Source organism: Tympanuchus pallidicinctus, unplaced genomic scaffold, assembly GCF_026119805.1.
Source record: "Tympanuchus pallidicinctus isolate F22 unplaced genomic scaffold, pur_lepc_1.0 scaffold24, whole genome shotgun sequence".
In the NCBI taxonomy this organism is placed as follows: Eukaryota; Metazoa; Chordata; class Aves; order Galliformes; family Phasianidae; genus Tympanuchus; species Tympanuchus pallidicinctus.
The window spans coordinates 4,122,250-4,146,069 of NW_026294741.1; the positions used below are offsets into that span (position 1 = coordinate 4,122,250).

Sequence of the window (23,820 nt, forward strand, 5' to 3'; positions counted from 1 at the left end):
TGAGGAGCTTCCATTCGTTTCAGCGCTGTTGGCTGCGTAGGGATGGGATGGGATGGGATGGGATGGGATGGGATGGGATGCCGCCCCCCCCCCCCCTCCTTTAAGCCTCCCCCGGAGGTTTTTCCCTTCGCGCCCGCAGGGGGGCGCCGTAACAGCGGCGCTTTCTCCGCGTGCGCGGGGGGCGGGGCGGGGCCGGGCCGTTGGCGGGCAACGCGCATGCGCGGCAGCGGCTGGCGCAGCCACCACGGCGTAGAGCGAGCGGGCGGGCGGGGAGCGGCGGGGCCGGCACGGGCACAGCGGCGGCGGCGCCATGAGGCCCGGGCAGGGGCACCGAGAGTGAGTGCGGGGAGACGGGGGCGGGAGCCTAACCCGGGTTAAATCCTCGCCGTCTCGTCATCCTTTCCCTCATTGTCCTTCCCGGGGCCCCCCTGCACCCCCCCACCCCCCCTTCATCTCCCCACCGCCCGGCGCCGCCCCTGAGGCGCTGTCGCGATAGAAGGGGGGTCGTGACAGAGCGCGCGCGGGTTCTGAGGCGGTTGGGTGACGGGGTGAGGCCCGGCCGTGAGGGTGAGGCCTGGAGGCCGCGGCCTGGTTCGAGCTGAGGGCCTTCGTAGGGCCTGCTGAGGAGGGAACGGAGGTGCTGGGGGGCTTCTGAGGGGGATTTTAGGGGTGCTGGGGAGGCAGTGGGGGGTTAAGGGCTTCCTGAGGGGTTACAGAAGGTGCTGAGGGGCTCCTGAAGGGATACAGGGGGTGCTGAGGGGTTCTGAATGGCGTACAGGGGGTGCTGAGGGGCTTTTGAGGGGATCCAGGGGATTTTAGGGGTGGTGGGGGGGGTGCTGAGAGAATACAGAAGGTGCTGAGGGGTTCTTGAGAGGCTCCTGAAGGGATAAAAGGGGTGCCGGGGGCTCTGAATGGGGTGCCGAGGGGTTCCTGAGGGGGCACTGGGAGTGCTGAGGGGCTCTTAAGGGGCTCCTGAAGGCACGCAGGGGATGCTGAGAGGCTCTGGAGGGGGTGCTGAGGGAGCACAGGGGGTACTGAGGGGCTGTGAGGGTGGGAAGGCCCAGGTGCCTCTGTCTGCTGGCCCCACACAGCATGGAGAGAATCCCACACGATGCCCCCCGCCAACCCCTGCACCCCATGGGGCCGCCCTGCTGTGCTGGAGGGGCTCCTTGAGCCCTTTGTGCAGCCGCTGCCCGCCAGCCAGCAGCGGGGTTTTGCAGCAGCCATTGTTAGGGCGCTGCTGGCCGCTCTGCTTCCTGCCAGAGGATTCTATTTCTTTTTTTTTTTTTCTTCTTTTTTTTTTTTTCTTTTTATTTTAAAGCACCTTCACGGGAAACGTGCTCATGCCAAAGCACGGGGGGGCCGAGGGGGGGAGATAAAGTCAGAACGGCCTTGTGGCACGGAGAAGTGCTGGAGGCTGTCGGTGATGCAGCACGCACGGCGCACCTGTGTGGGCTGCTGGGTGCGTGTCACCCCGCTGACATTGCCTGTAATTGCTGGGAACAAGTTGGGGATAAACTGCAGATGCAGCCTGGATCCGGCACGGGCTGGTTCAGAGCGTTGCACTCGCTTTTTATGGTGTTCTTAATTATTTCTTCACCTTTTCTCGCGGCTGAAGTCATAAGAAAACACGCGTTGGAAAACTTCTTACCGTAATAGTTAATCTCTTGATGGCAAAACCACAGCTCTCTGTTTCCTTGGTAGCACCTCTCAGTACAGGAGCTCAGGTTCCCGAGTGATGTCAGTGCTGGAGCAACGCAGTGACTCTGTGATGGAATCGGTCCCACCGGGTGTTGGGCTGCACAGCGTGTGCCCCAGGAGCTTTGGTTGGCTAGCGGGCTGAGATAATCCTGCGGCTGCTCCTACGTGGGCAGCAGGGAGATAGATAGGAACCCAGAAGCTGCTTTTCCCTTTCACCGTACGTGTTTCTGAGCAGGTTTTTTCCACCCAAACTTGAAGAGCGCTTGCAGTTTCTCATCACAGATACGCGGGGAGCGGGCTGTAGTGGGAAAATCCATCAGGGATTAAATTCGGTGGGCTCTCGTTCCTTTCTCTTCTAAAAATACGACTGAAAAGCGTTCCTGTGAGTCCGGCTGACAGCATTGTGCTGCCACAGAGGACTGATCCTCGCGGGAGGCTCCTTGAATTGATGAAAGCAGAAAGGGCTGATGCTGAAAAGAGGTTTAGAAACATGAGGAGTAGTGAATTCATTTAAGTAAATGCATGAAGCTGCGGGGAAGACTTGCGATATTTCTCAACTATTTTAAGAAGCCGCGTCGAGTTCAAGTCTAACCAGCCTGATGGCCTGGAGAGCAAGGATGCATAGCAATGGAACGAGAATTAAGTAAAAATAGATAGATCTGACATAACGGATGACACGGGGGAGATGATTGCTGGAAGATGCTGCGTGTTTTCTGTGCCTTCTCACTTAGCCTGTATCTTATTTGTCGCGCGTCGCGGCTTTTGAAGTGTAAAGAAGTGGATCTCATTTTGTGCTGAGATGAAAGAAAAGGCAGGTGCTGGAACCCCTCCGAGGCTCAGTTCTGCATTGGTGCTGGCATTACAGGGTGACCTTAGCCAGCGTACCCCCTCTCATCCTCTGGGTTCTTGGAGTGAATAACTGAGTGCCCTTAGCACTGCTGCTTAATCGCACGGTGGTTTTGATCCCTTGTTTTCTGGAGTTCGGGTGTTTGCCTTGATTTAAGTCTTATTTGTGTTTGTTTCAAGTTGTCCTCGTATAGATGGCTATTTTATCTACTTTTGCTCCTGGGGACTGGTAGCAGAACTGCTCCCAAGAACTGAAGAAGCTGTGTTGTCCAGAAATGCAGACAGCTGTAAAATCACACACCAGTGCACCTGGACGTGGGATGGGAGCTTCTCCTTTTGCCCTAAGCACCACGTTTCGCGCTCTGCCTCGTCCATTCTCCATTTTCATGTCTTCTTCCCCATTTTTGACCCCAAGCCGCTCCCAGATGGGCACAGGGCAGGAGATGGGTGCTGCTGGCAGCTTCTCCCACCCCACAGCCACGGAGCAGCGTTGGTGCCTGATGGGAGCACGTTGTGTCCCTCACCACCAGCACCCTCATCTGCAGCCCCCGACCCACACTGATTTATGGAGATGGGTGATGAAGTAATGTCCATTTTGTGTTTCTCTAAAGCTCAGTAATTTCCAGGATTCGGGGATTTATGGAATTACTAAATACACCACTGAGAGCAAAGCCAAAGCCTGACTCGCTTGATTTATTGAACAGACGGCTGGAACTGTTAAATAATTGCCTTAGGAGCGTGTGGGAGCTCACTGAGAAGCTGCATTAAAAGAAAAGCAGTGCTGTGGTTGATCCAGGCCTACAGACCCTTTTCAGTCTGTGGTTGATCCAGCTTTATAGACCCCACAGACCCCTATTCAGTGCATTCTGTCTCTTCACACCCCCCTCTCGTTCTGTACTCTGTGCTAATTGTCCTCCTGTTGTGCTCAGTAACGATGTTCAGTTTGTTTATTCCCAGCGCTGGACTTGTTTACGCTGCCTTGGGAGATCAGTTCCGATTCCCAGGGGTGGTGAAGAAAACAGTGATGTTTGGTCCCAGGAATCATAATATCCCATGGATGTGTTTGGGTGGGATGAAGCCTGGGCTGGCACTGAGTACAACAGGTGCGTGTTGGGGTGAAGAGTGGGGAATGCATGGAGCAACTGAGCTGCGTGTTGCTTCCAGTCAGGTTCTGATCGTGTCTGATTTGGGAAATGTGTGAGAGCAAGCAGAGATGGGTGATGTGATGCCGTGCTGAGCATCCTGCAGGCAGTGTTCTGCAGTGCTGCCCCTCACCCTTTGGCCACCTCCCTGTCCTTAATGCACAGCACTGAGATGAGAGCCACTCTGCCTTCGCGGTGACTTCATCTCAGCCGGTAGATAGAAAGGAAAGAATTGCAGCCACAGGGCAGGGCGAGAGGAAAACGGTGTGTTTCAGAGCATTGCATAAGTGGGTGCTGAGTGCTGTGGGCTAGTTGCATTTCCTGCCCCTGTCTCCTTGGTGCATCCTGTCCTCCCCTTTTTGCTGGTCTTTTGCTCAGCTTGCAGTGTGGCAGAGCCACCAGCCTGCCCTTTTCTGTGCTGGGCTCACCTCTCCCAGCAGGCAGGGTGGGGATGGGGGTCCTTGGTGCCCAGTTTCTCATTTCACGATCCGGGGAAGTCATTTGTCTTCATTCAGCCTTTTATTCCATCGCTGTTGTTTGCAGTTTTCGGCCCCCTGAGCTGGAAGCAGCCGTGGTGCACAGGTGGGGCCTTGCCCTGCATCCCCTGCACAAACACTGCCAGAGAGCAGAGCGGGCTGCCATCGGCCTCTGCTCCCCTGTCTTGAGTTTAAACCAGGACTGCGAGGACAAAGCCTGGTGCTTGTGTGAGCAAAGAGCCCTTATTATGGGGATAAGGGCGAGCATTTCAGCCTCATTGAGGGGATGGAAATGGGGGTGTTTGCTGGCTGGCCCCTGGCCCCCACCTCCATTCTGATGCAGGAAAGCCCTCGGCTTCTGCCTGGAGCCAGTAATTCCTGCATCCTTTGACTTTAAATGGTTCGCTACTGTGCTGAGCATTTGTGAATGAATGTGGAGGAAAATCAATGCATGAGCAGGGCAGAGCAGGAAGAGGATGCAGCTCTTCCCAAGGCGTTTTCCTGGTTGTGTGTGGCCCGATCCCGGATTTTCTGTCGGTATTTAAATTTAGAAATGGATTCTTTTGGAACGAGGCACTTCCACCATACATTCCAGGAGCCTTCTGTGTAATGTAATCGGGCAGGTTGGGTGCTCTTACGTCCCTTTGCAAGACCCCATGCTGCTGTTTCTCCTCCTGCTTCCCCCAGTATTTGCTAGAAATTTGTTTCTGAAGCCTTTTGCACCTTCCTGTCCCTTGTTTCTGTTTAACGAGGTGTTATTTTTAGAGATGGTAGTCGTGAAAATAACCCTGAATGTTTCTGAAATGCAAATTCCATTTCTTTGATGGCTGCCATTAGCACTGAGTGTTTAAATGCTCTGGGAATGGAATGCGTTTTTAAAATCAGTCTGAATGATGATACAGTTAATATTTCTGATGTCTGGTTTTTCATGTTTGCCACTCATTTCCAGCACAGCTCAGCTTAATAGTTCCGGGCATCTTCTTGCTTACAGATCATCAATTAAAGAAGTTGCAGATGAAGGGCAATAAAAACTCCTCCAGCAGTGACAGGTGCTGTTCTACACTTCAACCACTTCCACTCAAGTCGAGAAGGGAACAAATTAAGGTTTTACATACTTCCACCTAGTGTGCACGGGGGAAATTGCACCTGTGCTTAAATCCCAGCAGTTCCACCTCACAGAGATCCCTGCTTATTGGGCTCTGCTCATCGGGTGGTGCCGAAGGAGCGTGCAGGGCTGAGCTCCAGGTATTGATGCCTTGCTGCCTCTGTGATGTCCATTCAATGGTGATGCACAGGTTTAAGAAAAATCACCTTTCAGTGCACGGCGTTCAGATTCTGCTTCGGTATGTTCTGCTCTATTTACTTGTCATCCCGTGCTGGAGCTTGGGCGGCGTGATTTATGACCGATTGCTGCTGAAATAAAATTAAAGTGGCTGTTCAGTTATTTAAGAGCCAATTAAGCTGGGTTTTATCCTGATGTAACGTTTCCAACAAAAGTGCATAAAACCCAGCAGGCAGGGGGAAGGAGGGCCGTTTCTGTCCTGCCTTTTGGTGACTCCCAGAGGCAGAGGGGCATTCCCTGGCAGTGTGTTGTCCCAGCTGTGGCTGCGTTGCCCCGTGGGATGGGTGCTTCTGCTGATGGTGTGCTGTAGGATCCCCGGCCCTGGGCTGCTGTGGGCTTCTGCTTTTCCTGATGTGTGACCGTTAGAATGCATCTCTTGCTGGTGAAATGCCAGTGGCAATCCCAGCTTTGCCGTGGCAGTGTAACACTGTAGATACCTCCTGTGGGTTACGGAGGCGCAGGCTGAGATTATTTCAATATTAAGGGTCTGGTTTGCTCTATTTTTTTATTAAAAATATATCAGATATTGATGCAGATATAATTTTATTTCTGCTAACCAGACAAGCCTGCACTCGTCAGCTCGCAGATTGCAGCGTCTGTCTCTGTCAGGATCACAGATAGGGAGGAAATGATTTATTCGAGCTTCCAGGGCTTAGATAAAACCCTACCTGGTCGTGTGCAGATGGTGCCCAGAGGATAATGCACAGCTCAGATATTTGTGCAGAGCACCGTGCTTTTGTACCAGCACCCCCATCTTCAGTACAGCAGTAATAGGGAGGTTTCCACTGCTATTGTACTGGCCTGTTTTATTCAGGGGATTGAATTAATTGCCAAGGGTGGAGCAGGTTGGTCCTTCAGCCACCCAAACGTGTGGAGACAGGCATCAGCCAGGTGCAGCCCTGGGTGCAGATCCCCCCCACACACAGTGCACAGCAGCCCCATCCTTCCTTCCTCTTGTAAGAGTGCTGGGTGCCCCCTGCTTGGGTGTCCCTTGGTGCTCCGTGTGGTTCTTGTGTCCCCCATCTCCAGCTGGCTGCTCCAAGGGCTGTGGAGCATTGCCTGGTTGATCCTGGAGGAAGCTTCGTGCTTTGAGGTGTCAGTTATTAGGGCGATGCTGAGCAGCAGCAAGAGAACCTTGGGTTTGGGGTGGGAGCTGGTGATGGCTGCAGGTGTTTCTGGGGGTACCTTCAGCTCCTTATGAAATGCTCCAGCAATATGTGGTAAGGCCAACTCTGGCAGTGGCACTAATTCTCAATAAATGTTTACTAAACATCGTTAATGGATTTAAAATGTTTTTAGGAATACTTATTAGCCCTTCAGACTGGCTTGGTGAAGGGAGCCTGTCTCCATGGGGGGCTGCCATTTTAATGCTTCCCAGCAGGAGGCCTATTTGGATGATGCAAATTAGGTTGGAAAAAGTAGGCTAAGCCATTAAAAGTATGAGAGATCATGAAATGTAACATTTTTAAGGTGACTCGTTCTCCTAATTATGAACATTCTTGCTACCATCCTTTCAGCGTGCCGCTTTATTTTCCTTAATTCTCACATCCTTGCCTTACTGCTGCCAACCTCAGTGCTGTTTGCTCTTGCAGCCACTCCTCAAAATGGAAGCTGTAGTCCATTTGCTGCTTTATCACCAGCAAGGTGCTTGGAAATTCCACCACGTGCAGCGTTTGGTTGTATAATTAGAAATGCAGATACAGACCTTTTTGTTGCGCCCTGCTTCACTTTATTTTTTTTTCTGTTCTGTTAACATTAATAGGAACTGAAGGTTAAACTTCTCTTATGTAAACTCTGGTTGTTTGCAGGATGCTTATTGGCAAGGTGATTAATTCTGGCAGTCAGAAAGGGGATTTGCCTGCAGGTGGGTGAAGGTGGGCACCAGTCTCTGCAAGGCTGGATCCTGGGAGAGGATGCACTGCTGTAGTCACCAGGGTGAGCTGTTAGGAGCTCTGCTGCCCAGAGCAAGGATCAGGGAAGGGAACGTCTCTGTGGGACTTGTGGCATCCCTTTCACACCTTGTTATGCTTCCAAGAGCCTCCTGCTCACACCTGACCCCAGGCACGTGCAGGATGTGTGTCTGGGTCCGTGCAGTGTGCTGCTGTGCCGTGCACTGATGCTGGAAGGTCAGAGTTTACAGCCATCCAGCCAAAGATTGTGCGTGCAGAGCTCAGGAAGGCACCAGCAGCCATTCCCACCTCACACAGCAATCAGGAGGTCTCTGAATCCCCAAGCCTGCTGCAGGGTGGGTGGGTGCCAGGCAGTGCTAACAAAGGGCCTTTGGTAGAGCAGGGATGAGCTGCTGGCAGCAGGGTGACACGGGGCTGTGGCACACGATGGGGCCCCAGTGCCCTTCCCCTACTGCTCCAGTCCTACAGCACTGCTGCAACCCATCCTCACCCTCCTCTGCATCTATTCCTGTGGGCAGCCAGAGGGGCAGTGCTCCTGGTGCCTGCCAGCTCGCGAGTTTCATTTAATCCTATTAATTTTTAATAGAAAATTAATATTAAACTAGCTTATTTCCAGCCTTTGTAGAGATTAGACTCCCAATTTGTGTTTGCTTTGGAGAAGAGCATTGAATCCTGCGGGCCCTGGGGATGTCTGGCTGAGGGCTGTCATCTCCAGCAGGCAGATAGCAGTGCCCTGTAACCGTCTCCAGCAGATGTGTTTCAGACATGCATCCCTAAACCAGGTGCTCTGCAGCAGGATGGTGGTGGATAAACTTTGGGAACTGGGGATTTCCAGCTGAAGGTATGGAACGAGTGCGTTGTGTTGGTTAGCACGGAGCTGGCCTGGCTGATGTCTGGAGGAAAAGGCTTAGGGCTGAACAGCAACTTGATGAGGACTTTGGTACATAACAATTAATGGGACTTAGGGTTTCTCTTCGTGAGGAAAGCATGTTTTCCATCGCCATGTTGTCTGGAAGGTGGTATGGCAGGGTTGCAGGAGGGACGTGGCCTCCAAAACATGAAGGAGGAAGGCCTGCTGGGCAAGCAGATGCTATCTTTCTCTTTAAGAGAGGTTCTGGAAAAGTAAACTGCATTCTTTCGCTCTTGCAGACTTTTTCAGTTGTTTTCCTTTCCTCCCAACCTCAGCCTGATATTATCTTGTAAGTAATCATTGCGTCATACTTGCTTTATTCTCTACTGGGAAGTGAAATAATTGCTGTGCACTTTTTAGGCCTGGTAACACTGAAATGCAGATGAGCAGAGCAACAACTGCAATATTGCAATGCTTGTCTGTCTTGGAGCTTCCCTGGGTCCTGCTGGGCAGGAGGAGGAGGCACGAGCAGCAGCCACAGCATCGTGGGGCCCTGGGCTCCATGGTGAAAGTAAAGCTGTGATGTGCCATGCGCTCAGGTACCTCTCATCTGTGGGAATATTCAGCCAGACTTTCCTTATGAAGTAGTATTACATGCTATTAATTATTCATTGCCAGTTTAATTCTTCTTTCTTGCATATTTAATTGCAGTAGCGTGCTGTATGTCACAGTGATTTCCCAGAAGAGCAGTTCACCAAAGGAAAGCCGTTCAGGTATATAGCCTTAAATGAAATGTGTCCGAGCTCACTGTGTTGTTTCATTTGGGAGCAGAATAGGATATTGTCAGATGTTTCTTATGGGGAAGCAATCACACAAAATCAGGATTTCGCTTAATCTTTTCAGTGCAATCCTCGGAGCTGAAATAGCTGCTTTGATTTTTGCTGGTGACGTTGGCATTGTCTCGCTTGTTTGATGAGGAGAAACGCTTAATGGGAAAGGAGGACGTGATTTTGGTTCCCTTCTCTGTGCAGGGGGGGCCGTATTGAGGACTTTGGGAGTGCCAATCGATTCCTTTCAGCAGATGAAGGAGGGGAATAAGATTTCCATCGAGTTTTTTTTCCAGCTATCGGAGCAGCGCTGCGTGATGGAGAATCACTTGGCTGTTTTTGCAGAAGATCGGGACGGGATTTGGTGCTGGGTGTGAGAAAACACTGGGGAGATGGGAACTGCAGCTGCCTTCCCCGTGTGCTCTGCATCACCATCGTGGAGCTGCCGCGTGTGGGTGAGCGCTGCGCCCTCGTGCTGGGAGGCACAGCTGTGCTCTGCTGTTGGCTGCAGGAGCCGAAACTTGTGAGAAATGTGTTTGCACCGTGTCTGAGCCGGAGGAGAGAGGGCATAGCAGAGCCTGCTATCTGTTTACTGCTCCGATAAGGAGGTGCAAGAGATTGCTGGCCTGTTTCTGAACTCTGCTTAATGAATGGTTGCTAGGCAAATTGCATCTCAATCAGTTTAATCCTCGAGATGTCATTTACAGGTCTGCTCTTTGTGAGGGCCGGGGCTGTGATCTCACACGCTGCACCGGGCCTCGAATTGCTGGCAGAGCAGCTCAGCAGAGCCCCAAAACGCTCGGCAGGGACGGGAGGGCACTGGGTCAGCCTCACATTGTAATGCTTCAGTGCTGGGTGAACAGGAAGGGAAACGTTTCTCAATGGGGACTGCGCTGCTGCCCGGACGGCAGGTATTTATATTTGGGCTGAGTTGGCTGGGAGACTGATGTGGTTTCAGGGTGTGTCTGCGGGACGTGACTCACTGTGGCTCATAAGAGGCGGTGGTTGTTACCTGATACGGGGCAGGGGGCCGGGATGGCCTCTGTGACCCCTCTGTGAACAGGGAAGGGCTTGGGACTGCTGGATCCAGCCTCCAGCTGCTGCATAGTGGACTTTCTCCCTCAGAATGAGGCGAGAACCGATGGCTTAAGTCTGCACCTCTCTGCATTGAGCTCGTGCTTTAGTCCAAAGGAGCAAGTTTCCAAACACAGTTAAGCTTTAACAATCCCTTTTTATCAGAAGATAACAATATAGAGGTTCTTATTGGTTTCCCATGACAGAGATTAATCTGACTGCGGTCAGAACATTGTTCTTTGCATAGCTACACCTTCCTTTAGTTTCAAATCTATCCTCTTTTAGTGCTGTGTGTCAAGGCACTGTAAAGGCGGACTGGAAAAGACTGGACTTGTTGAGCAGCAAAGGCATTTTGGAGCTGTTTGTTTTGCTGTGCGTTGGTATGAAATGTCCTTTGTGTGGCCCAGTTACAAAAAGTGCCAGTGAAAGCACTTGGCAGCGTTTGCCTTGTTTGAATGTGTGCAGCTTTTGTGTTGTTTGAGAATACTGTTAAAATTTTAGGAAAAGATTGCATTAAAACGTGCAGAGCATATGCAGAATATTCCCCTCTAGTCGCCAGCAAAATGCCAGCAGTGCGTGCATCTTGAGCTGGGGATGGCAAGGGGGCTGCTGAACAGAAGACTCTGTGATCAGAGTGCTTTTCATGCAAATGAAGATACATTTTTTTTTTTTACATGCTGCTGAATCAGGGCCTTGTGTAGCGAGTACAGCACAGAAGTGATAAGATCACTTTGTCATAGCTTGAAATGGTGCCCAGCGTGTCTTTCAGCCTGCTGAAACAGGCAAGGAACACTCTCGATAGGGGCACAGCAATGGCTTCTAGAACCCAGCGTGGCTGCACTCTTCCTCCTGCCCAGCTGGGACACGCCGTGCCACCCATGCACCCATGCACGTGCTCTTCCTGTTGCCTGGCTGTTGTCCTGAGAAGGACTAAAGTCTGTTGGCTTTCCTTTTGTATTTATTAGCTCATCTCATCTTCCCTTTCACGCTTAGAACCGGTTTGGTTTAATGAGGACTGTTGCTGCCAACAAGCAAATGGATCCGCGTAGTTAAATGGGGATCTAAATCCTGCCTGCAGATGGGTAGTGCTCAGCAGCCTGGTGTGACCTTGGTAGAAGTTCTCCAGCATGTTACTTTCCCTCTTTATTTATCACTCTTGCTGTGTAGCAGCTTTTCTTACGGAGGAGCATCTGAGCTATTGGAAATCCGTCCTCGCTTCTCTTCCTCTCTCCAGAGACACCGTCAGCATAACACCCGGGCTGTTCAGACTGAGGTCTGAATATTCTGCTTTGGCACAATCAGGAGGCATTCAGTAAAGGAAAGAACAAGATGGGAAGAAGCTTTGGATTTAGGGCTGAGATTTTTCGATGCTTTTCAGTCCATAATTGCGAGCAGTCTTGGTGAGAAAGGTCAAAGATTTCCTTCGCACGAGGTGCCCCAGGATGCGGGTTGAGCTCCGTCAGAACATACAGCACGAAAGGGAGAAATGTGCTCAACCACCATCAGATTTCAGGACGGGGCTCCCCGTACTTCCAGTTGTCACCTGAAGATTCTAGAAACAGTTTCTGGTCCTATTTTGCAGTCTCCAGTTCTTTTCATCAGGATCTCCTTTTTAACCCCACGTGTTCCTGGAGGTTTTCAGAGTGCAGGCATGGAACGTTTTCCCTGGTTTTCTCATGCAAATAATGGTAAGGATTATTCTGTGTTTAAAATCTGGTTTATGCTGGCTTCTGAATTTCACTCAAAATCAGCATCTGGAGAGCTTTCTGATCTCCTGTGTGCAGCTGTTGTCATCTGTTCAAATGACTTCTGCTTAATTTTTAGCAAAGGGCAAAGAGCTCCATCGTTCTGGCCCAGAGGAAATGGTTCACCTGCTACAGTCAGAAGTTTCCCCAAGCACACAGCTGACCCAGCAGGTATCTGTAATCCTTTCTATCAGGAAGCGTGGCAGCCACAGGTATCTGTTTATTCTCTGCTGCTCGGGACCTGCAGTTGTGCTTTGCAACTTCGTTCCCCTGTGCTGAGCGTGGATCTGAGCAGCTGCTCTGGGCAGGATCCCCTCTTGTCCCCAGGCAGCACAGAGCCCTCCTCTGGAGGCTCCTCACCCGCTGCTGCTTCTCACTGTCAGATGTGGGTGCAGTCACAGGCAGTACCAGGTTATGTCCCTGAGCAGCCGTTACATTCTGAGTGTGTTTCCCTTGATTTGCCAGGAGCTTTCTGCTCTGCTCTTTGCAGGAGACTCACAATGTGTGCCCTTGGCTGGGTACATGCTTCCTGTGTCTTTCTTGCTTTGAAACGGGTTCCTGTTGCTCTTTGGCAGGCCCTGAAGCAGCGATCTGTGGAAAGAGCACATTCAGAGCTAGAGTGACTTTACCTCTTTGTTTTCTCTCTTTCTTTAGGCCTGTATGGGATCAGCTGGTCCCACATTATGTGTGAAGTAGTTAAAATTTAGCCTGCATCTGTAGGATGTGATTTCTTCTCCCCCCGCCCCCAGTTGCTTTGATCAAATCAAAATACAAAAGCAGCGCTTTCATTTCTGGTTTTGTAGTTTCAAAGACAATCTCCTGACATGCTCTAGCAGTCCGGACCCGAGTCCTTTTCTTCCTTCATCCAAAGGCACACTGTGCCTTGCACCTTTCTCCATATCAGCAGTTAGGATCTGCGTTGGCTTTTATCTGAATCAAAAGACAAATGGAAGAGGGCAGGACTCTGCAGGAATGGGAAGCAGATGTACATGTGCAGTGGAAATATGTAATCCTTACATTCAGGCTACCATATGGAGTGCAGACCAATTTCTGTATTGGATATTTGTAGCCTGTGCTTCCAGAAATGTGAGTTTAGATTTCAGGCTTTGAAGGCTGGCTAATCCCCCCAGCAGTTAATACCAGCATAGCGTTCTGTGATGTCAAGCCTTTCCTTCTAAATGCTGGGTTGGCTTTTTTTCTTTCTTTCTTTTCTTTTTTTTTTTTTTTTTTTGCATATGTCAAATACACAAAGCGAGTCTCCATTTGAGAAATTAGCATTCAGACACTCTGTAAGCACTTTATTTTTGCTTGCTTTGTATGCAGCTGAACTCATGTCCAGGCTGGTAGTCGCTGAGCTTCCACTTCTCCACGTGTGTCAATGCTGTTTGGCCACAAGCTTGGTCCAGTGTCCTAAGAACACAGCTGTAACCTTCATGCTGGAGCAGCACGTCTGCAGACCCACTGCTGGGGGGGTGAGGATTGTCCTGAAAAACCTCTTCTTCAGCAAGATGAGCGTTCTGGTCATTGCCATCCTTGTCAGAATCCAAGTTGTGTCTGACAGCATGTATGGGTTTGGGATACGCGTTGCTTTTTCAGAGTTGGAGCTCTTCAGGCAAAGCTCTCTACGTTAAGGAGTCAGATTCAGCTATTCAAAGCAAGTTGATAAATTGCTTTTCATTAAGCATCGAGTGCCAAGGGGTTCAGTGTGTGTTCCGAGAGCAAAATGCATTCATTACAGCTTCTGGAGAGCATTTATCAATCACACGGTTATAAACAGTGCTAATGCAGCTAATTGAAGGTTGAAAAATTTACTTCTTGGAATTGGTTGACTGGCTTGGTTACTGTGTGGTTGGAAAAGCAGTGGCCTGGGCTTGAAGAACAGCTACAGCTGTGTATCCCTGTCCTGTCTGCAATTCATCTGCTTGCACCTCACTGTGGAAAAAAAGAAACGTGCGTGTGGGTTTTTGTTGGGGTGATGTGTTTGTGGCTGCTCAGACCACCGGGTGAGACTGCTCTGCAGTGTTTTGCTGGGCCTGCAGACAGGGATCTGTGGTTCCTGCACCGTGCAGAGCCTGTGAGCACCTTGCATAACTTGTGTTGCTCTCCCTGTCGTTGTTTGAGCAGCTGGCAGTGCCACCGGCCACTTGTGCTTGTTGGAAGAGCACGGAGCGAAGCACAGCCTTCTTTACTGCAGCACAAAAAAAAAGAACCTCTTTCTTGCAGCGAGATAAGCTTTGAGTTCCTTGGTGAGGGCAGAGTTCTGTGTCAGTACGCCCCAGCAGGAGCCGGCACCTCGCCTGGAGCGAGGAAGCAAATGCCTTCCTGGGCACAGCAGCATCTGTCTGTCTGTGCTCTGTGTTCCCCCGGCAGCTTGTCTTGTGCCTGCAGTCACAGATGAATCTCCAAGCTGCTTTGTCAGGAGCCAGCAGAACCTCTGTGTCCCACCGAGGGACTCGTGCACAGCCAGCAGACAGCACAGACCCCACGTGTTCATCCAGCAGCATCGCATCCAGCCCTGAGTGAGTCACTCCTCCTTGTCTCAGCGTGAGAGCTCTGCTCCTTGCTTTGCGTGTTCATCCTGCCTTATCTTATTTGCAAATATTTTCTCGTTTTCAAGGGAATCTATTTTTAAAACGGGAGTTCAAACACATTTTTCAGTCTCTAACACATCTGGTTTGTTGTTTGTGTGTTGTGGATAGGCAAAATATGTTCAAAGTTGGCTCTGATAAAGTATTTTTTTTTTAAATAATCAGCTTGTAATAAAGGAAAGGAGCCACTTTCCTGCTCAGGGAACTGTCATGATCTCTAACTTCTAATGATGCTTTACAAGGAAAAACTGTCATTCTCCTGTCACGTGCAGCCACAAGGATTTCTGTAAGTGATGATTAAGACTTAAGTCCTGGGCTCTTGTAGGGGAAGCGTGGAATGAGAGAAGATAACTGTGGAGGTGATCCAGAGGGAAGTATTTCGTGTGCCTTCCCCCTTTGCCCAGGCACTCAGCAAAGCTTCCTGCTCCTCTACAAAGCAGTGCAGGGCAGGAGGAGCTGTCAGGAGATGCTGCAGCTGAGTGTGCAAGGAGCACACAGCCCATGCAGCTCCTTGGTGGGGCAGCAAGCTGCAGAACGATGACCTCACCTTGCTCCCAGCCACCTGAACACATAGAGTGCAGCACACACGTGCTGGTGCTGAGGCTGCAGCTGTATGCTCTGCTCTGGGAAGGGGATCTGTGCATAGTAGGGTTTCTTTGAGGGCAGAAGGAAGCTGTGCATGAGAACGGAGAAGGGCTGTTGGTGGGAGCAGTTCCTCACTGCTGGGCATCCTTTCTCTGTCTCCTAAATGCAGATTTAAGCACTGCGAAACAGAACTCAGATACATCCCAGACTGTTTCTGCAGCCCCATTACCCACCAATATAGCACTGAAAAACCTCAGAGTTGGATGTTACCATATAAAAGGCGAAGGAAAATTAATTAAAGGTCAGAGTGCTTCAGCGTAGTGAAAATTCAGAGGAGGCAAATTCAGAGTTATTCAAATCGCTTTGAATACGGGCAGGCTGATTTTCCTATTTCTTGCTTAAGTTCCCATAGTGTAAGTAATCTCCCTGTGTCTCATAACTGACCACGAGTGTATGTGTTTCAAGCAGTGCCAGAAATGCTCCTTTGAAGCTGTGGCCAGGCACTGCAGATGTCCCAGCTTGTCTTTTCTGCATCTTTCCTGCCCTTTGGAGAGACCTGCCACACCTGGCAGGACCTCCTCCTGGCTGCCTCGTCTATCAGCTCCCTGCACATTGCAAAACAGGGAGTTAAATCTAAAAATAGGCTTAAAAAGAGGTGATAGGCTCTGAGTGAAGTAAAATAAGCCACCGATTTGGGTCATGAAAGGGAATTTATATCACTAGTTCTCTGTTCCAGCTTTCTCGAGCTAAAATTCTGCTTTGACAAATGAGAAGGAAGAGCAGCAGCAGCGAGTAAATGGGAGTGGAGGAGTGCAGTGTGGTCTGATTCCAGTTCCTCCCCGGATTTTGACCTTGTAAATGTAATGTGAGATGTCAAGGTGGTATTGAATGTTCTGCAGTTGAATTTATCTCTGTAGTATTCTTCAGTGGTAGAAACTGCTATCCATTTAGAATGGAAGGAGCGTGGCAGGGGCTGATTAAACGCCACATCCAAAATGACGTCAGGAGCCCATGGTGAGCCAGGTACATCCTCTGTCTGCTCCGTAATCATGAGACCGGTCTTGGAACATAAATCTCGTCCAAAACCCCCTTTAAGCTTCTGCAGAATGAGTTGTGAGCAATTTCTGCCCGTTCCAGGGCCTCGTGTGGCTGTAGTCACGTGTGTGAAGCGCTCCGCTCTGCTGTGGTGCAGGACGGCGTGTTAATAATTGCAATTGGAAGGAAGTCCTGAAGCGGGGAGGATGACTGCTGCTTTCTGGTCTGTTGGGCAACAGAAATGCCAAACGCAAGCAGGTGAAGCAGCAGCAGTTAGGAGAGGGGCTCGCTTCCCCGGCCACCAGCATGGCCTGGGCACGGGCAGCAGCTCCATTCCTGGCTGAGGACAGCCCTGCTGGTGGCTGTGTCACTCAGCTAACGAGCAGCGTGCGAAATCGTGCTGTGATTGGGCTGTTATACTGCTAGCAGTTTCATTTGCAGAGTGCAGGCAGGAGCAGGCTTCTTGCCAGCAGCAGCTTCATTCAGATTAGGGCTTTAGTTCAATTATGTCCAATTAACTTTTATTGCAGATAGCAGTGATAATTACTTGCAAGTCAATTTTTTGGCTGTGGTTATCCCAGGGCTAAAGTCTGAGCTTGATGGATTTTAATAACTGCAGTGACGTCGAGCTTTTCCTCTTTTTTTCTTCTTTAGGCCTCAATTAGATGAAAGGTCAGAAGCTGTGTAAAAACCCATCGTACAATTAAAGCCAACTGTTCTGCTCTCAGCAGATGTGTAACGCTGTGGTTTAAAATAATCTGTTGGGACCAACCTAAAAACAGCTCTTCAGAGCTGGGGATCGTAACCTTGAGCTGTGCTGCTTCTCCCAGGAGTGGGTCTGATGGAACTGCTGTTGCCTTTCTTCCTGCACTTCATCCTGCTCCAGTTGCTTACCTGGAAGCCTTCAGTGGCAGTCCTGGGGCACGAGGAGTGTGCTGTGTGCACTGTGCTGATCCTCCAAGGCTTCTTCATTTTCTCCTCGCCCTGTGAGCAGAGCTCAGCTCAGAGCAGAGCACGTGCATGTAAACCCTCCCCTCTCTCCCCTCCAAACCATTGGATTTTGCTGCCTGAGTTAAGTTATAAATGCAGGTCAGCCCCAAAGGCAAAACGGTTTATGAGCAAAATCATAGTTAATTAAACTGCAAGAAGCAGAAATTGATTCTGATTGAAACTGTTGCAGGGCTCTGCTAAAGGTCCAGCCGAGCACAGAGCCGGGAGGCACGGTGCTGCTGGATGCTGGGAGCGCTGCGCCGCTCCCGTTGCTCGGTCTTCCTAATTCCCCATCCCCAAATACGCTGATGCTGCTGTGATTGATTACAGAGTGCCTCTCCACACGTTATTTTGCAGTTCACCATTGCTAAAGCATTAAAAGGATCAGCTGCCAGCTGGTGTGGTTAGTTCATTGCGCTCCAGGAACCAGCGCGATTCAGTCTGGCTCTTGTGCAGCGCCGAGCGGGCGCGCATTGCGGTGAGCGTGCGGGGAGCAGCTGCTGCCAGGGGGCTTCAGCTTGGCATGAACCAATTTGTAAGCCCTCTGTATTTAGGTTACTTTGAGAGAGGAGAAGGAACGAGTCTCGTTTGGTCTCGAGCAGCCTGCTGGGGGGTAAATGAGACGCCGAGGTTCCCCTGGAGCATGAAGGTTGTCCTGGATTCACTTGTGTTTCCTGGCAAGCCGCTGCAAACACTTGTACCAAAGAAACCTTACAACCCACCTTCATTTTTTGGGGTTTCCTTGCAGCGTTTATACGTGCTGAGCCCAGGTTGTGCAGCCCACGTTCAGGGTTTGCCACCGATCCCATCAGCAGGGAGGGAATCCCACGCAGCCGCCTGGTGAGTAAGGAGGAGCAGCAGAGCGGAGCAGTCGGCCGCAAGCACTGGGCAGCATCTCCCAGCTCACAGACCCCACGGTGCTGGAAGCATGGAGCAGTTTGGAGCTTTCCTTTGGTGTGAGGAGCTGCTCCTGCCTCCCCCAGCTTGGTGAACAGGCCCTCAGTTCATCTCAGAATTTCAGCCTTGCGTGTTCAGTTTCATGGATCTGACTTTAGACTTTGCCAGCTTGCTTTCGTCTCAACCGGCCTGGTTTCCCATCTTTCACTGGCCGGGGTGGTCTGTGGGGAGTGTCTCCTTTGTGTGCTTATCCTGTAAGGCCTCTGAGAGCCTCAGGCACTCCTGTGTGTAACAACTTGGCAGTGACTCTACCTATGGGCTCTGTTTATATAGCGATAAAACTGTGTTAGTGCAGGAGACGTTTCCTACTAGCGCTGAGTTGCTTTACACCTAGGCTTTATTCTGCCTTCTGAAGGTCCCTCCTGGCATGGGATCTGGCAGAGGCAAGATGGAGCTTTGAATACCAGCCAGCAGATTCTGTGTGTTTTTCTAGAAATACCTTCAGTGCAGAAAGGCAGTGCTGTGGAGAATGGCAGTGCTGTGGTGAGGCTGCGTGTCGACCCTCTGTGGAGAGCTTCTCTGCCACCCGTGAGCCCTAAGTCACTCTGCAGGATGCTGTGGGCTGCCTGGAGCAGGAAACAGAATCACACCATCAGTTTGGAAGAGAGCTCGCAGATCCCCAGTCCCTACCCCACATTGCTCCCTGACCACAGCCTCAGTGCCACATCCCCACGGCTCTGGGACGCCTCCAGGGATGGGTCTCCCCCCTTTGGTTTGTAAGAATGCGTTTGTGGTCAGCTACAGAGACAGCAGGTTTGAAAAGATATGAATAGAGAACAAAAATTGGAGCACGGTTGTCATTATAATACGGAATTCAGCGATGGAGTGCGGTCAGCACTTCTGTGCAAATCTGAATTCCTTTTTTTAATGCTCAGCAGTGACCTAGATGGCATCAATTTGCTTATTGCAAATCAGGCTCAGAGAATGAATTCATGCTTCCACTTTACAGTGATTTATTTATTTTTTTTTTAAAGGCAGATTATTTCCCTTAAAAGCGTTACTGCCACCTCAATCCTTTCTGAACCTTTGGCATCACCTGAGATGATGCTCCATGGTGTGTGCAGGAGCAGCTCACTGGTGCAGGTGTGTTTCTCACGTGGTGACCTGTGTCTCTGCATGCAGCAGCGCTGTTACCTGGGGAGATGAGGGCAAGGAGAAGGCAGCTCATACCTCCAGCATGGCTCACTTGGAGACTTGGAGCCCACGTTGGCTTTGTGGCTGGAGCAGCAGTTTGTCCAGGGATGGTGGGAGCGTCGCTGTGTGGTGACGTCTCAGGAGTTCGGGTGCTTTGGTTTGAGGTTTGGTGCCAGATGTGCAGAGCTACGGGTGGCAGCAGCTCCCTGCTCCCCGTGGTGGCTTCCTTCCACCTGGAACAACCAGCTTCGAATCCAAGGGCAGACTTATGGGTTACCCCGTGTGCCAGACAGCAGAGAGCAAGGCAGCTGTTTGAGTTTCAGCAGAGATATTTGAGTCCTAACCCACTTCTCCTTGCTGTCCCCAGACGTGCAGGTGACGTGCATCTGTGCTTGGTCAGGTCTTCACGCAGCGATGGCTCTCTGCCTTTCTTTTCTCTGTTCCTCCTTGTATTATAACTTTGAATTGTCTCTCTGTTGTTGTTGCAGTGTGCAGAGGAGTGAATGGCCCATGTTGTGTTAGTGCCTGTCTGCCATGCTGGCCTGTCTGCCAGGACCAGGTGACCTCTCCTTTCAGCTTCTTTCTTACACGCAGATGAACACTGGACTTCAGAAATGTGAGTGACGTTTTGTCTGCAGGATGTGGTTAACTGTTAAATCTGGCTCTGGTACAGCTGTGAAACAAAACATTTAGGGTAGGGCGGAAAAACTGTTTAATGCTAGAGGCTGGGTTCAGTTCTGCCTTCAGGGCATCCATCAGCATGCGAAGTCGCTGTGGAGGTTCACGTGTGTGCAGCAAGGCTTGACAAAGGTTAATTTTAACCACAGCAGGACAAGATGCAGGCATGGTTTCTGTGAGATTCTTGCCTCTGCTGAAAACATGTTGTGCTAGAGGTGTGTCACTTAACTTGCTGCTTAGCACAACTTTTATTCCCTACTCCTTTTCGTTTCCATTCATCTAATGGCACCACTAAAAGCTGGATCAGGCTAATGCAAACCTTTTGAGGTCAGCTCTGTTCTACGTGCCTGGGCCACAGGCTGCAAATATTGGTGATCTCACCCAAATTACTAAAGTTCAAAGTTTCCTTCTTCTTTCTGATGTCTCTGGTGCTCTGAAAACATGTCTGCAGAGTACTGTGATAACTCACGTGCAATGACTTCAGCCTTTTTCTGAGAGTGGAACCTGTCTTTTTAGAAGAACTTGCATTGGGAATTCAAGTTTATTGGCTAGAGTTGCTCTAAATCTGACTCTGTCTCTTTCTCACTGAACTTGCACTGTGGTTGATCAGCTCAAATAGCAGAGAGACACACAAGGTCTGTGTTCCTGGTTTGTAGGGCTGTAACCTTGTGTTTGAAATTTGCACTGGGAGATCTCAGCGCCCTCGCTTTGCTCCTGGACTCGTTGCTCTTGAAAACCAAATAATTAACACTCCAGTTTTAGCTAAGTTCTTAATACAGTGAGGTTTGTGATGCTACTGAAAATAGGTAAGCTAATTTTGCAATTAAGGATGACATTCTCAAGGTACCAGTCCTGCCAGCAGTGAGCGGCATCGCTCACGTACACACGTGCACTCCACCAGCTCACTAATTACAGTCACACTTGTGGCAGTAGTAAAAAACCTTTCCACACTGAAGGACTTCATCAGACAGCGTGGGCTCTCCCTGCTTTCCCTTCTCCTTGCCAGTTTTGCTGAACAAACAAGGTAGGCTGCTGTGCTGAAGCTGTGCTCCATGCGTTACGTGAGGCTGCGGTGCATCGGAACGTTCAGTCCTGAGAGCAAATTGTGCAGGCCGTGTGAGGTGGCACCGTGGGGCACTTGCTAATTACACATCCTGCAAGGCAGCCTGCTCACCTGGCGCCCTTCCTGGGGGTGAGTTGCCCCCGTGCTGAAGGCAGTGCTGGGTGAAGGGCTCAGGGCACTGTGGTGAAAGGAATGGAGGACGGAGGTAGGTGGCAGGCTGGAGGTAATGCTCTTCTGTGCTGCTTTGTTCTGATTTATATGGAAACAGAACTGCTCGTGCAGACCTTGCTCAGTCCTGCTGCAGATGGGCACGGGATTCATTGGTGCAGTTCTCTGCACACTGTGTATGCATGAGTAGTCCAGCCCCTGGCCAGAGGAAGGCTGAGTTAATGAGTATTTTTAACGAGCGGTGACTTGTGACTTTTGATGGGGGTGGAATAGGGCTTTAATAATGGTGCTGTCGCTCTGCTAAAAGGCCCAGAACTCCACCTGATGACCTTTACTCAGATCTGCCGTGTTTGTATTCATAATTTCCAAGTGTCATTTCCTGGATCAAACTTTTGATTCTCACTTAAAAAATCCACATTAGCTCGATTACCTTCTTTTTTTTTTTTTCTTTCTTTCTTACTTTCATATAAGCAGCCTTTTTCACAAAGCTGCTCTGGGGACTCATACGTGCACCCATTCATTTCTGTTGAAGCTGACCATGGGACTGCAGATTTCAGTGTTTCCCTTTGAATTCTGCAGCCTCTCAGCATCCCAGGAGGAGTTCCCCTGACATTTCTCCTCTGGGGCAGAGAAGGGAGACGTGTGGTGGCAGTGGCACAAAGTTGAGGTGAAAGAGAGAGGAGCAGGCTGAGGCTGAAGGCAGGTCAGCAGCCAAACCCCATCCTCCCTCAGAGCTCTTTCTGTAAAGCCTGCAGAGGAGATGCTGCAGTTGAGAGTCGAGCAGAGCGTGGCACAGCTGTTCTTCTCTGTCCTGGTACAGATGCTCTCACTGGGGTAAGAATCCTGAAGGCACTTTGGTTCTTAATGAAAAATTAACCGTGGGCCATTTTAGAAGCTGTGGGTTTTAAAGGCTTCGTGTGAGAGGCACTTAGGAGATGCTGCACGGGTGCTGAGGTGAGGCAGAGAAACGTGTCTCCTCCTGTGACACAAATAGCAGCGTGGGGAGCCGAGGAGCCGCGTGCTGCTGGAGTGCGATCCCACAGCTCGCTGCTCTCCGGGGGTAATTGCTCGTATGCACAGCTCTACCCTGTAGTAAACACCACATCCTTAGGTTCCAACAAAAGCCTTCTGCCCTGCGTTGAGCAGAAGGAAGCCGTGCAGCTCGTCTCGTTGTTTTCTGGGTGCAACTTGTTTGTTTGCCACCCCGTCATCGCTGCGAGGGCTGATGTGGGCTTGTTGTGCTTACCGGTGTGCATGCGTTCTTTTTAGTATCAGCATTTTATTACAGTCTCCTTCAGCTGGTTTTTTGTTCACGTAGTTGCCAGGCCTTGTTCTTTGCTGGTTGGTAGGGTGTTTGTTTGAGATATTCCGGCTCTCCATCACCCCGTAATGCTTTTCTCCCTTCTCAAAACACCTTTTATCCAGCCATCAAACCTTGCCTGTGGAGCTACCAGCAGCACACAGTGCTGGCACCCTCAGAAATGCATCATTTTGGTCACATCTGGGCAGAGCAGCCGGCTTAGATCCAGGTTGGGTCTGCATGAGGGGGTGCTGTGTTTCCAAAGATCTTGTCCAAGGCATTTCAAAGGTGTTTTCCCATTTGGTTGGATACCAAACTTGATGATTAAGTTCACCTTGAGGGGTTGTGTTCACCCTGGAGAGGAAGGAATCCATCCCGAGGCCGACTTACAGGTGTGCTGTAACCCAGAGATGCAGCTGGGTCAGAGAAAAATGTGTTAGCTGCTCTGTGAAAGGTTCCCATGCAGTTCCTGCCTGATGGAAACATTGGTGCCTGAGTACAGGAATACTGAACGCATCCATTCGCCATCAGCATTCACACCTCGCGTGCTGTGTGCCTGCAGAAGTCTCACCCACCATCCGAAAGTAAAAGCTTGATGTGAGAATGGCCTCTGATTTGTGGTGTGCTGCAAGGGGTCAGCTGTGGGGAGGAGCAGAGCTTGATGAGTTTGAGGCAAGGCTAAAATTACCATGGAGCTTGTGAAGGCCTCGGCTTGTGATAAGCTCCATGCAGAGGCTCCACTCAGAACAGAGCAGCTCCCTCCAATGGACAGACAGGAGCCACCTGGCAGCAGTGGGAGATGCAGAAATGGGAGCAGGGAGGATGTTCAGGTTAATATCAAACAAAGCTTGCTTTTGATTAAGAAGAAGAGTGATGTGTGCCAGTGTTTGGGTAGCATGTGGAGAGCAGGGCCGTGCACGGCAGCGTGGGACACGCTGTGCTGGGGGTGCGAGGCAGCCTGCTTGCTGAGCTGCTCCTTGCACAAAAGGCACGTCTGTAATTATCCTTCCTCCTGCTACCTGTCCTGTTTTACCCCTGACAGCGAGTGCTCTCTGAGAAGCGCTGATCTCCCTCCTCAGGAAGCTGCAGGATTCAAGAGATCAAGTGCTCAGATCGCAGCCGTGTTCAGGGGCCTCTTGCAGGCAGTTTGCTTAGAAGCATCAGAGGTGGATGAACGAAAGGGAGCACTGCTCACCTGGAAGCACGGGGCATCGCATCGCTGTGGGTCAGGGGCTGGCTGGGGACTGGCAGTGCTCTCTGCAGGAGCAGTGGGTGGCGTGGGGATGCTGGCAAGTTCAGCAGAAAGGGTCGGGTGTTTTCGGGGTGTGAGATCTGCACAGTATCCTACCCCAGTGAAGCATTTGTGAGATGGGGAGGGAGGAAAGCAAAAGCAAAGCGGGGCTGTGGAA

General features: G+C 50.6%; 1 protein-coding gene across 5 annotated transcripts in view; it reads left to right on the forward strand.

The window, feature by feature from the left end:
* FAM222B (family with sequence similarity 222 member B) overlaps positions 1 to 23,820 on the forward strand; it is a 29,930-nt gene that overhangs the window by 1,238 nt on the left and 4,872 nt on the right. Inside the window, exons 1-2 of one of the 5 annotated variants that reach the window (XM_052688712.1) lie at positions 230 to 336; positions 19,691 to 19,818. In XM_052688712.1, the coding sequence (XP_052544672.1) occupies positions 19,737 to 19,818 (82 nt within the window). In that variant the 5' untranslated portion in view covers positions 230 to 336; positions 19,691 to 19,736. Of the gene's footprint in view, positions 1 to 227; positions 337 to 9,025; positions 9,041 to 11,994; positions 12,085 to 19,690; positions 19,819 to 23,820 lie in introns of those variants that run through there. The other 4 variants (XM_052688713.1, XM_052688711.1, XM_052688715.1 and 1 more) reach the window with 4 other exon arrangements.